The sequence below is a fragment of the Lucilia cuprina genome, chromosome 2 (genome assembly GCF_022045245.1).
Source record: "Lucilia cuprina isolate Lc7/37 chromosome 2, ASM2204524v1, whole genome shotgun sequence".
Lineage (NCBI taxonomy): Eukaryota > Metazoa > Arthropoda > Insecta > Diptera > Calliphoridae > Lucilia > Lucilia cuprina.
The window spans coordinates 68,697,412-68,710,825 of record NC_060950.1 but is presented as its reverse complement, the minus strand read 5'-3'; the positions used below and the strand labels follow the sequence as shown (position 1 = coordinate 68,710,825).

General features: G+C 29.3%; 3 protein-coding genes across 4 annotated transcripts; 1 reads left to right on the top strand and 2 right to left on the bottom strand.

Annotated features, from left to right (window-relative positions):
* Nucleotides 1–166: 166 nt before the first annotated feature.
* On the bottom strand, nt 167–3,010 carry LOC111679212. Of its 2 annotated transcripts, none has more exons than XM_046954609.1 (5): nt 2,846–3,010; nt 1,102–1,330; nt 882–1,037; nt 744–821; nt 167–683 (listed from the first exon to the last, which is right to left on the bottom strand). In XM_046954609.1, exons 1-5 carry the CDS (start codon nt 2,993–2,995, stop codon nt 388–390), a joined length of 909 nt encoding a protein of 302 aa, XP_046810565.1. In that variant the 5' UTR covers nt 2,996–3,010; the 3' UTR covers nt 167–387. The 2 variants fall into 2 exon arrangements, with proteins under 2 accessions (XP_046810565.1, XP_023296508.2); XM_023440740.2 differs by lacking the exon at nt 2,846–3,010 and adding an exon at nt 1,822–2,191.
* Nucleotides 3,011–3,966: 956 nt separating this feature from the next.
* Nucleotides 3,967–9,679, top strand: LOC111679242 (vacuolar protein sorting-associated protein 41 homolog). The gene is made up of 13 exons (XM_023440770.2): nt 3,967–4,127; nt 4,201–4,320; nt 4,386–4,680; nt 4,743–4,941; nt 5,000–5,154; nt 5,212–5,398; nt 5,460–5,600; nt 7,805–7,867; nt 7,932–8,520; nt 8,577–8,810; nt 8,895–9,021; nt 9,083–9,186; nt 9,256–9,679. Exons 1-13 carry the CDS (start codon nt 4,101–4,103, stop codon nt 9,529–9,531), a joined length of 2,517 nt encoding a protein of 838 aa, XP_023296538.2. The 5' UTR covers nt 3,967–4,100; the 3' UTR covers nt 9,532–9,679.
* On the bottom strand, nt 5,860–7,654 carry LOC111679243 (beta-1,3-galactosyltransferase 6). Its single transcript, XM_023440771.2, has one exon. The coding sequence runs from the start codon at nt 7,188–7,190 to the stop codon at nt 6,030–6,032; it is 1,161 nt and encodes a 386-aa protein (XP_023296539.2). The 5' UTR covers nt 7,191–7,654; the 3' UTR covers nt 5,860–6,029.
* Nucleotides 9,680–13,414: the final 3,735 nt, after the last annotated feature.

Genomic DNA, 13,414 nt, shown 5'->3' with positions numbered 1-13,414 from the left:
GCTCAGGCAACAATTCAAATGTTTGTGAACAGATATTTAATTAAATGCTTCTTATTATCTTCTCCAGAAAACGGTTTATATTCCAGAAGTATGTATTCAAGTTTAAGTTTTCCTTAATTTGTTTGAAAATATGTGACTTTAAATCATCATTATTTAAAAAAAACCATTTCCTTACAAAAAACCTGATATCTTTATTCTAACGTTTAAAATACTAAAACTTATGTTATAACTTATAAATATAGAGAGTCAAATAAATAACTTTCACAATGCGATTATCTCAACTTTTTAATAAAAGTTAATTACAGCAAGAAATATTTTTTCTATTGTTAATTTCAGCATTCTAAAGCTTTTTTTTGTATAAAAAAGATGCAGCTTTCTTTTGAAATTTTACTCTTCAGCACTTTTCAGTTTAATATCCTTGGTAAATTTTGAATTAGCAACAGTTAATTGTTGCTCCTTTTCCCATAGCTCTAATTTAAATTTATAATTTCTCATTTCGAGCATTTCTATTTCCAATAATTGTTTTTTCTTATTAGCCCACTGTTCAAAGTAATCAGTTTTACTAGAAGAAGTATTATCATCTAGAGGATCATCTAATGGCATTGTTTGCTTATTATCCAATGAAGGTACGGCAGTTTTTTTCTTCTTGCGGCGTGGTTCTTTAAATGTAAACGGATAAGAATCTGTAATATTTATATTATTTTTTATTTTAGTGTGAAAAATTAATAATTTGTGTAATATACCATTAAAACTACTGCTGCCTAGTTTGTTTGGTCTTATTGACGAAGGCTCAGCAAAGTTGTCTCTTTGTGAATGTTGAGCTGAAATTTTTAATAAAAATGATCTTCTGACAATTTTTATAGTTGTGTTTTTTTACTAACTTGGAAGATTTTGTAAAGCTGCATTCTGTGCAATGTTGTAAATAGTTTCATCTTCTGAATTATTGCCTTCAAACGTAGTTCCTGCTTCTTTCTCTGTAGTCATGTCATGTTCAAAATCTTCTTCCTCTACTTTTACTTTAATAGTATCGGGAACAACTACAATTTAAGTATTATAAAAAAGTTTATTTTCAAATCTCTCGTTTATGATCATCATACTTACTCCTTGTTGTTGGTAGTATTGAAAATGAGTCTCTGCTTAATGTTTCGTTTGAACCCAATGTTGTTGCATTTAGATCGGAAAAATTATTTCCACCTTCTGCTGTTCTATTTTCCAATGAATTATGTTCGTCATATTTAAAAGAAGATGAGGCATTCTCAAGATCAATTGAAGTGACTGGTGCAACTGGTTTTCGTGGAGTTTTTGTATATATGCGTTTTGTTGGACGAAACTGAAAGAAAAGAATATCATTACTTGTTTTAAAATCATGGCTAATAGTTTTACGATGAAAAATTTCTATTGCAAACGAAAGTTTATTTCAGGATTTTGATTCTCCATATTATTAGAATACATAGATGTTTTCCTAAACATAAGGTAATTAAAAATCTTACTTCTAATTAAATACAAGTAACGTATGTAGCTACATGTTTTTACAGCACGTACGTGACATTAGAATAGCATCCAAAATACAACAAAAGTTGTGTGCGGAACTTGTTTTTTATAAAAGTTTATATTCTTAAACAGAGATGTCTATTAACCGTTATATTTTCAAACTCAACCAAAAAAAATACAACCCTGAACATTATCTGCATTTAATCTAAACTAAAACATATTCATCGTTACCCACTACTCGAATACTTTTGTCAACACTAAAATTGCTACCGTATCTTTATAGTCAAACTCATAAATATTTCTATAAAACTTTTGTTTTTAGTTTTTTACCTCTAGTTGATGCAACATTTTTAAGTGTTTTCGCAAATTGAAAGAACGTTTCGATATGAGTGTGCTATTACAAAGTTTACATTTAACTTTGTTAGGCTCCGGCGTACTGTCGAAATAAATCCAAAAATTTTGACCTTTAAACGTAGTCATAGTAGTTGTGGTTGGAGTCCAAATTAAGTTTTAGTTTTATTTCTGTTTAATATATTACTTTGCTGTTGCGTGTAGTTTTACTATGTGTTAACACTTAAGAAATTTATTTTAGTTCAATATTTAACTAAAGAGTTTGGTTGTAAGAAAAGGTAGCAACAATGTCGCTGTTTTTGTTTTTTTTTTGTATTATAACCTCACAATGCGTAGTGTGTTTACTACTACAACTACTACTACTTTGACTACGTTGGTACAAAGGTGCATTTAATGATGATATATTTGCGATAATTAAATCGATAACTGGCATATAAAATCCAGGTTTACAATACTGTTTATTAAATTTATTTCAGAAAGCTCAAGTACACATACTTTTAACGTTAGTCTCTGCGTTCTGTAAGGTTTCTCAATTATGTGAAAAATAAAATTTTCAAAATTTTTATTTCTAGTTTAAAGATTCTACTTACTTAGGCACTTATTTAGATTCTTACTTACATACTTATTTACGTACTTACTTACATACTTACTTACATACGTACTTATTTACTTACTAACTTACTTACTAACTTACTTAATTACTTACTTACCTACTTACTTACTTTATTACTTACTTACTTACTTACTTACTTACATACTTACTTAATTACTTACATACATACATACATACATACATACATACTTACTTACCACTACTTACTTTTCACCATCCAAAAATTTTCCAATAGGACCTTTTACAATTTATATGATTACCTACGAAAACATACACGATTACCAACTATCCCAAAATACTCTAACAGCACTAACAACTAAGCAATTGTTTGCTTGCTAAAAACAACAACATAGTCCGACTGTATACAGTTTTAAAAAATACCTCAATTACCTCTAATTGATGTCTCATTAGTAAATGCTGCTTTAAATTGAAGAGTCGTTTTGATTTTAACTCCCTATTGCAAAGTTTACACTTGACTCTATCAACTACGGTAGTTTTAAGAAAATATACCATAAAATTTGGTCTATTTAGTGTAGCCATTTCTGCCGCTTTCTCAGTTTTTCCACTTAAATTTAATGTGCAATTTAATTTTGCTTTCGTTCGCTTACTATGACAGTTTTGGTTTTCAGTTTCACGAGTAGTATAGAACTAAATGCAGTTGGCAGTAAAAATGTTGCTATTGCAGTTAAACCATACAAAACGTAGTGTTTATTTTCATTCACTGCGTTATTAAAAGACGTATTTCTTTACGTTTTATGTTAATGATAATGACAATGGGCATTATAGAAATATATGTATGTACATAAATATACTTATTCACAATCCCTATTAAATACTTTTACCGCATGCTTTATATATGCTTTCGTGTATGCGTTATAAGAAGACGTAAGAATGTTGAGGTATTTTATAAACAATATATATCAAAGAAAACTAAAAGTAAAATTAACCCTCTGGGAACAACGTGGATAGCACGTCACTACCAGAGGGTTAAATTGTATTTCTATACTTTTTCTTTCACTCAAATCACTATTCAATATTGTGGCCTTAGGCTGGGGTTCCCAAATTGGATCAAGAGTGACTTAAGATTTTGTAAGAATTAATTAAGATAAGTTAAAATGTTTTTTTATTAGTGATTATGTATCCCGGTTGCCACTTCAGTTGCGTTGCCAGTTCTCAAATTAATATTGTTAATAGACGCGTTGTAAGCAATAGCTTGGAAATTTTATAAACAATTAATGTTTTTTTCAATAATAATCTTCGTTCAATTAGTTTTTGCTTGACCTGAACTATTTATAGACAGAAATGATTGTCTTATTTTGAAGCTGGAATCGAACCATTAATATTATTTTAATTTTAAAGAAATACATACTTATAAAACATAAATTCGTTCAATCATAAAAGTATGTTTTTGTAGTCAGTGGTATCAATTGTAAACAAAGCATAAGTTAAACATGTTTGACATTTTCCTTTTATTAACATTTTTCTAAACAATTGTATAAAAACACTGTCATTTAACAGCTGATGATGATAAATAATCAATCGAACAAAAACAATAAAAATATTTTTCAGTCGTATTTTTGTTTAGATTTATTCTAACAGATAAAAAATCTTGTATTAAACAGTATTTAGAGAAATATAAAAGATTATGGCTGAAAATGAGACATTGTGTAGTGTAAGTAGCAAAAAAATCATAAATAAAATGGTACATGAGATGTGTAACCTTTTGTGTGTGTGTGTTTTTTTAGGAGACAGAAGATAGCACAGAAGAGGAGATTGAACCAAAATTTAAGTATCAACGTTTAGCCCACGATCTAAAGGATATACTGAATAAAGATGTAGTCACGGCATGTGCTGTACACTCCAAGGTATTTTCAAATTATTTATAAAGTACTTTATCTCGTAAAGTTATTGATTGCAATAAAATTTTCAGTTTTTAATTTTTGGCACATTTTTGGGCGGTGTCTATCTGTTGGATCATCAAGGAAATACCGTAAATTCTAATTTAACTGGTGACCGCAAGGAATTTGCACATACGGTAGCGGTAAATGAGGTGGATATAGATACCAAGGGTGAACATATAGTAACGTGTTCAGATGATGGCAGAGTTAATATTATTGGTCTGTTTAGCGATGAACAAAATCAAACTATTAGCTTTGGTCATTCCATAAGATCGGTGGTTTTAGATCCAGATCCTAAAGTTACCGAGGGTCGCAGATTTATAGTGGGTAAGTTCAAAACAAAACGTTTTTCCTTGTTAATTTTCTGAAGGTGGTATTAATTCCTGCAGGCGATGATAAACTAACAATTTATGAGAAAAATTTTCTTAAAAAGCTAAAACCAAATGTTTTATCTATTGCCGAGGGTCATGTTATATCGGTGTGTTGGAATGGCCCCTTCGTAGCCTGGGCTAGTTGTTTAGGTGTCCGAGTATATGATTTAAATGAGAAATGTTCATTGGGTCTTATGAAATGGGAGGAACCACCTAAGTATATAACTTATTATAAGCTAATAAAACACAAATAAATATTTTTTTCCAATTTCTAGTGCGCGTTTAGAAAACTTTCGCTGCAATTTTCGTTGGGCTAATGCAAATACTCTACTAATAGGCTGGGTTGATACGATACGAATTTGTGTCATACGTAAACGCAATGCAGTAGAGGCCACCTTAAGAGCATTGCCTGGTTTTATAGTAGATCCTAGTAAGTATTCCGTGCTGTACAAATAATTTACTTAATTCTTTTCAATTTCTTTTTTAGTATCTACATTTCAGACCACATTTTATATAAGTGGTCTGGCTGCTTTAACATCCAACCAATTGGTGGTTTTGGGCTATCCGAAGGAAAAAGATTCTGAACGCAAAGCTTTACGACCTGTCTTATCTGTACTGGAATATAAGTTAAATAGCAGTGAGGAAATTTGCACAGATAGTTTATCTTTAAGAGGGTAAATATATTTACAATTTGTTTTTAATTACTGTAAGTTATTTATTTTATTTTTATTAAAGTTTCAAGGAATATTCTGTTAATGACTATATATTGGGTTGTTTACCAGAAGAGAATCGATATTATCTTATTGCACCAAAGGATATTGTTGTGGCAACCTTACTTGATACAGAGGATCGTGTACAATGGCTGATAGAACACAAGTAAGTAAGAGAGAAAGTTTTATTAATTTTTAGAGAAAATTTAAATTTTTGCACAAAAGTGAAAATATAAAATTTTAATGAAAATTTTAATTTTATGAAAAATTTTAGTAAAAACCTAATTTATTGTAAATTTTTTGAAATTTTGTTAAAATTTTATATTTTTGTAAAAAATTTTGTTAGATAGACTACGACTGTAGGCAGTTATTCCCCATTCCATCTTACCTTACCGTATATTAAATAACTTCAATTTTCATTTTATATTTGACTAACTACTTGTTTTTATTTATTAATTTGAGCTTTGGTTTTAATATCATTTATAATTTTAACTAAATTTTAAGGCATTTTAAGATTTAATATTGCTACTAACTTTTGCTTAGTAGATTTTCAACTTCAACTAATCTGGCACATTGATGAATTATAATACAAATTTTATACCACTAAATTATCGCAACACTTATCAGCTGTTTTGTGCCAATCGTAATAATACTCTGGTGGACGTTGCAACTGTTGTTCATTGGCCACTTCAAAAGAGCAAAGTTTATTATTGTATAAATCACGCATTAACGTTTCATTACGTTTGTGCAATACCAAATGGTATTTTTTACATTTTCTAGCCATATAGGCGGTATCAAAGCGAGGATCATGACGACGATAAACATTTCTAAAGGGTGCCAACCAAGTGCCCATTGAAACATCTTCACTTACATATGTTGAGAGAGTGTGCGAGTTATTGGCCACATATTCACAAAGTTTACGTGAAATTATATAACCGCCACCCAAAGCATAAGTATTGTAACGATAGGAAAGATAATAGTTGGGTTCACTCCATTGTCCTTTGGTCTTGATATTAGCTCTGCCATTAAAATAGCCCCAATATAGATTCGGTAAAGGATGTCCTCTATACTCATGACTCTTGCGTATTAACTTGCGATCATAGGATACCAATTCGTTTAAAAGCAAATCCAATTTCACATAAGTGTCATCATCGACTTTAAGTAAATAACTAAAATCATAATGATGAGTTAAAGCATCCAAGGAATGTAATAGTTTTTCGGTTAAATTAGCATAGGTATCCGTTAAACGTGGTAGTAATAATAAATCTAAATGTTTCTTCTGTTCCTTTTCCAATTGTGATCTAAGGGCAACATCTAAACCTTGAGTGCCTATGGCAAAGAAATGTTTAACCTTTATATTTCTTACAGCATTAATGGCTTTTCTTTGATTTTGATCTTCTAACCAATCGATAAAAATACGCAAACGATTGGCTTGCTCTGCCGGACCTTCTACTTCCAAATGACCTCTCGCTCCATAATATGGCAAATATACAAATTCTTCCGGATAGTAAGGCAACTGTAATGGTCGACCTAATTTTAACCAAGTCTCACGTAAAGCATTACGTTTCTCCTCATAGCGGGGTGCACTTAAAACAAGTACCATTAAAAACAGTTCCGGATGCGGTTCCAACTTATGAACTCCACTTTTTTGAGTGGGACATTTGTCTACGGTAGTCAAAAGTTTGGTTATGAAAAAACCAAAGAAAAAAGCCACCATGGCCGTAAATAAAGTTAATAAGTTATTCATACGTCTCATGATGAGCAATTATTGTTGTTAATTTATCGCCGTGCCAGAAAAGATGACCAAACTTTAATCAATAACTTATGTTAGCGGAGTATGATGACATACATACATAATTTCAAGTTGTAGTTTTTCACTTAAAATTTAATGCTAGTTTATTTAATTGTTTTAATTATTAACTTTAAAGTTTTTAAAATTTAAAAATTAAAGTTTTTGTGTGGATTTTATTTAATTTAAAGCATTATTTGTTATTTTTTTAACTTATTTCTCCGATGTAAACAAATTGTGAATTTTGACAGATGTTTTGATGCACTTTAATAGTGTTGGAAAGTATTGATAAATTAATATATAAAGTCAGCTGTGATTTTTGTTCAAGAAAAAGCACTTATTTAGCAGCACTGTTATGTGTAAGAGATATAGAGATGCCAGAACTAGAACTTTTAAGCGTTTTAACGACTTCTTTAAATTGTGAAATGTTATTTGATTAAATTTTTAATTAAAATGTGAAAATAATTTATTTAATGATTTTTTACTTTTTTTAAGGAATATTTAATTGCTTAAAATTTAAATATTTATATAAATAAATATATATTTTTTAATTTATTTTTTTTCATAACATTTCTTTTTAGGAAATTTGAAGAAGCTATGGAAATAACATCTTTACATGGTGGCAATGTATTACCAGTTGCACGGTAAGTTTAATTTTAATATATAGTATTATATACATATAATATCTAATCGAGCGATTCCTTATAGAACATATATAAATTATTTAATAACAAAAAAAGATTTCGATACTGCGGGCAAGTTATGTCTACGTGTCTTGGGTAATAATAAATCCCTATGGGAAGAAGAAGTCTTTAAATTTGTCAAACACAATCAATTACGTTCGGTTAGTGCCTATTTACCCACATCGGATGATTGCAAACTAGATCCTCATGTTTACGAAATGGTTTTATACGAATATTTAAAATTAGATGTTAAAGGTTTTTTAAATCTAATCAAAGAGTGGCCATCAAATTTATACGATTGTTCTGCCGTTATAAATGCCATACATGATAATTTTCGCAAACAATATGCTAATGAATTACTAGAATCATTAGCTTTGCTCTACACCTATCAGAGGGACTATGAGAATGCCTTGAGAATGTATTTGAAATTGGAAAATAAAGATGTTTTCGATTTAATAAGACGTTATGATCTCTATAGTGTTATACACAAAATGATTGTACCGCTCATACAGCTAGATCAGGAGCGTGCCTTTCAAATACTTTTGAATAAAAGTAAAATACCACCAGAGATAGTTGTTCAACAATTGGAGCCGTATCAGGAGTTTTTATATTTGGTATGAATGTGTAATGTTAAACATAAAACTTATTGTGTAATTCTTTGTTATTTTAGTATTTGGATGCCTTAGATAAGGTTGATAATAGTGGTACATTCCATTGGAAGTTAGTTGGTTTATATGCAATTTATAATCGTTCCAAATTATTGCCATTTCTTAGACGTTCTAAGCATTATCACATACAGGAAGCCTTGAATATATGCAAAAGTAAATCATTTCATCCGGAAATGGTGTATTTACTGGGCCAAATGGGTAATGTAACGGAAGCTTTAAATATCATAATACACAAGGTAAAGTGTGAATTACAATAACTGGTGAAACATGAAATTAAAACATATATTAATCTTGTTTATTTTTTCATTTAACATATCCAGATAGAAGATATTGAAATGGCTATAGAATTCTGTAAAGAACATGACGATTCCGATCTGTGGAACTTATTAATAGAAGAATCTGTGAAAAATCCTGAAATATTAACTAAACTATTAGATGGTATAATTGGTAAGATAAAACAAGATATGTTGTCTAAATTTTTAATTATTTACTAATTATGATCTTATAGGTTATATAAATCCAGAGAGATTAGTAAACAAAATAAAATTAGGACAAAAAATACCAGGTCTCAGAAAATCCTTATATAAAATGTTATGGGATTATCGTTTACAGGTAAGAGACAACCCAATGTAGCCATCAGTAAAACAATACTAGTTACACTTCCGCCTTCTTCTATTTTAGGTCGAAATACAAAAAGGTTTCAATAAAATCCAATTAATTGATTACTTTGAGACACACTCACAGGTTGTGCGTCAACAGAATCGTGCATTAAGTATTAGCTATGATAATAAATGTTGCGAATGTAAGCGTAATATATTATGTAAAGCCACTACAATACCGCTTAATAATGTCGTGGCATTTCGATGTGGTCATGTCTATCATGAAGATTGTGTACCCGGTCGTTCGACAAATAAACATTGTGGTGTTTGCTCTGTAACCGATTCGGATGATGAATAAGACTTAAGTTTTTTAATCTCACTTACAAGAAAAAGAAATGCATATATTATTTGTTTGTTTTTTTATTTTTTATTTATAAAACATTTTTTTTTATTTAATTTAATGACCTTTGGTTTAAGGTTTTAAAAGGAAATTTTTTAAAATATTTTATGGAAGAGAAATTGTCTTGTAAACATTTCTTTTTGTTATGAAATATATTAAAAAAAAATGTTCTTTTTATAAATCGGACACGGGTCCTTAGTTATTATTTTTATATTAAAAGGCAATTTATTTTTGATTACTGATAAAAGTTTTTAGTTTTAAACAATTTTAAGCTTAAACTATGTAATGTAAATGTTTTTTATACTTATGTATAATAAAGAAGGATTATTAATACTTAGCTTTATATAAAACTTGCTGTTGCTGAGTGGCCAATCTTTGGTCGATTGAAAATCGGTTCGTTCCAGAGCGTAGATCCAATTGTCTTGGAAACGTGCGATTTTAGTTATTTTGCCTGCTGAATCCTAAAAATCAACACCATTTTTCGATAGCACTTACCAATCGGCCACAAAATATCTTTTCTTTATATTCAGCAAACTATAAATCTCAGCTAAAAGGCGATTTTAGAGTCTGCTCTAAGAATTACAAGTAGAATGAGTTTCTAGCTCAGTTCCTCTAACAAATTCTGAGAAAAAAGCTAAAATAAATAAAATTTTAATAAATTGATAACACGTATACAACTGTTGGTGACTATGTGTGCTAGTGTGTGTGTGTGTGCAAAAACAAACGAGCCCCCTAAATTAGGCTATAGAAACTATTTGCGAAAAAATTTGCTAAATTTCTTAGATTTTATATATTTTTAACTCTTAACTCCTTCATTTGTGGGCAAATTTGGCTGGAAAGTTACCTTTCTGGTGATTTCACCCGCTGAATCTGAAAATCTAATCCAAAATTTTCTCCAACCTATATTTTTCGAGTTATTACTTAGAGATTAATTTCGCGTATGTTTCTTAAGTCTTTTGTATATAGAATATATGTAACGGAAATCATGCTTGTTACTTAAGTCTTTATTTTTTAATGCCATTTTTGGAAGAGAAATGAATAGATTCGTTTATAAACTAGGCTTTTGACAAGATTAATGACTAATCGATAGATTAGACTGTAAACTGTATTATAGACAGAAGTATTGACTAGAATAAAAACTAGACTAGAGAATACATTATAGATTAGACTATAGACTGCCATTTTTGGAAGAGAAATGAATAGATTCGTTTATAAACTAGTCTTTTGACAAGATTAATGACTAATCTATAGATTAGACTGTAAACTTTATTATAGACAGAAGCATTGACTAGAATAAAAACTAGACTAGAGAATACATTATAGATTAGACTATAGACTTAAATATGGACTAGACTAGTAGACTACATTATACAATTGACTAATAGACTAGATAAGAGAATATAAACTAGACTAGATTTCAGACTATTAGAGAAAACTATAGGCTAAACAGTAGACTATATACTCGACTATAGATTAGACTGGACTATACACTACATTATAGTCTAGACTATAATGAGACTATAGACTAGATTACAGACTAGTCTAGCATTTAGACTAGACTTTACACTACACTATAGACTACTCTATAAACTAGACTGTAGACTAGGTAGGTAAATTACGTAGGTTGCTCGGAGACCATGAGGATCATTGCGATGCCCTTAGAATTGCCATTCCCTTATGTTGAGAGAATGATATCCCTTCCTAGTGTTTACTAGTGACGCATCTCTGTTACAGTCCAGACCACGTAGAAGAGCTGTACCAAGATAGAGGAGTCTATGCTTTTGTAAGGCTGGGCAGTCACAGAATCTGCATTTCGATTACGCATTTAGTTACGCAACGATCGAAAAAAGGTATTCCAACAAAAAACTGAATCGTAAAAACAAGAAGCAATTCCATTCCATTTCAATGCTTTACAAATGTGTGTATTATGCGTTACGTTTTTGTAAGTTGTTGTTTATGTGGCGGATAGTCGAATCGAAATGCAGAATACCAAAGTTGCCAAACGGAGAAAATTTCGATTCGATGCAGAATAGGGGCCTATATATTAGAATATAGGTGTCACTAGACTGTTCACTGTTTATGAACAATAATTCCAAGGGAATTTATTCCTTATTGCATGCTTTGTGAATACAAAAGTGAAAAAAAATCTCTGGAAATTTCTTCAAAATAGTAATGATTGTTTATTTTTTATCAACTTTTTTCTTTTTAAAGCGGGTTTTTCTGATAAAGATATTCCACCTTCTTGGCTAAATCTAGTTTAATCTATATTTTGTGTTTGGTAGAAATCAGTAAGTTTATTTATTATCTAAGTTTAACTGAGAGTTATTGGTCAATTAAACCTTAGCTATAATAATCAAATAATGAAGTCGAAAGAAGAAAAACTAAATATTTTAAGTAAATAGCAATTTTCTGATATGTTTTATTAATATTATTATTTTAAATGTTTAAATTTAAATTTTTTTGCAAAAACCAGCTGTTCATTGTTTATGTTATTGAGGGAAAAGTTGGCAATACTAACAAAGTTAACAGATTTTTCATCTATAACTAAAAAAAACACCACAATCATTGATTAAAGTCTGCGTAAATTTGTTCCATGTTTAATCTAACAGCTAGTTAAGCCTAGGGTTCTATAAATCGACTTTCGAATAATCGAACAATCGACTTTTTGTCGAAAACAGTCGAAAAGTCGAAGTCGACTATTTTGTTCCAAAAAAGTCGATAACTCGACTATCGTCTATGAAAAAGTTCGAAAAGTGGACTTTGTAAATAAAAGTCGGAAAGTCGAAAAAAGTTGAAGGGCCGGAAAGAGTCGAAAAAAGTCGAAAGAAGTCGAAAAAAGTCGAAAATAGTCGGAAAAAGTCGAAAATAGTCGGCAAAAGTGGAAAATAGTCGGAAAAAGTCGGAAAAAGTAGAAAGAAGTCGAAAAAACTTAAAAAATTGCAACATATAGAAAAAATATAAATAAAATTTTTTATTTATAATAATAAATAATAACAATAATAATAATAATATAATGTTAAATGGCAACATTATAAATTTACGCTTCTGGCAACTTTATAAATTTTTAACTCTGGTCGGAAAGTCGAAAAAAGTCGAAAATAGTCGAAAAAAGTCGGAAAAAGTCGAAAATAGTCGAAAAAAGTCGAAAATAGTCGAAAAAGTCGACTATTTATAAAATATTAAAAGTCGAAAAATCTACTTTTAATTAAATGAAAAAAGTCGAAAAATCGACTTTTAATTAAATGAAAGAAGTCGAAAAATCGACTTTTAACTAAATGCAAAAAGTCGAAAAGTCGACTTTTCATAAAATGCAAAAAGTCGACTTTTCATAAAATGCAAAAAGTCGAAATGTGGACTTTTCATAAAATTCAAAAAGTCGAAAAGTCGACTATTCGTTTCAACTATAGAACCCTAGTTAAGCCTAGTTTAACTGTGTAGTAAAGAAATTTGGCTTTAAAAATTACATAAAATTTGGTGTAAAAAATACTTACCTTTATTAAATTTCATTAATACTTTTTACATTCACATATAAACAAATTTTACTATTACATACTACCTCTATTTGTTTATTACTTGTTGTTGTTTTTGTTTGTATATAATTTATAGCCGCAATTTTTATTTAAATTAATATTTTTTTGTATTTATGTAAAATGTTGAAATATAATAATAAATAATATGTAATAATAATAATAATTGAGAAGAGTCAGGTTGTCTTCTTTTTGTTGTTGTTGTTGTTGTTTTTTTTATAATGATAATATATTTTAATCATTTATGGTGTTTTAAATTGTATTAATCTTTTGTTTTGTTTTTTTTTTTAATAAATTGCATATAAATACTTGTT

What these genes read in the sequence shown, in the direction of transcription:
- LOC111679212 (XM_046954609.1), bottom strand. Translation starts at nt 2,995, where the DNA reads ATGGCTACACTAAATAGACCAAATTTTATGGTATATTTTCTTAAAACT. An exon ending in TAATGAGACATCAATTAGAG is followed by an intron (nt 1,331 to 2,845) that starts GTAATTGAGGTA and finishes CTTTTCTTTCAG; the next exon opens with TTTCGTCCAACAAAACGCAT. An exon ending in AGCTTTACAAAATCTTCCAA is followed by an intron (nt 822 to 881) that starts GTTAGTAAAAAA and finishes TAAAAATTTCAG; the next exon opens with CTCAACATTCACAAAGAGAC.
- LOC111679242 (XM_023440770.2), top strand. Translation starts at nt 4,101, where the DNA reads ATGGCTGAAAATGAGACATTGTGTAGT. An exon ending in GGGTCGCAGATTTATAGTGG is followed by an intron (nt 4,681 to 4,742) that starts GTAAGTTCAAAA and finishes TAATTCCTGCAG; the next exon opens with GCGATGATAAACTAACAATT. An exon ending in TAAATATCATAATACACAAG is followed by an intron (nt 8,811 to 8,894) that starts GTAAAGTGTGAA and finishes TAACATATCCAG; the next exon opens with ATAGAAGATATTGAAATGGC.
- LOC111679243 (XM_023440771.2), bottom strand. Translation starts at nt 7,190, where the DNA reads ATGAGACGTATGAATAACTTATTAACTTTATTTACGGCCATGGTGGCT.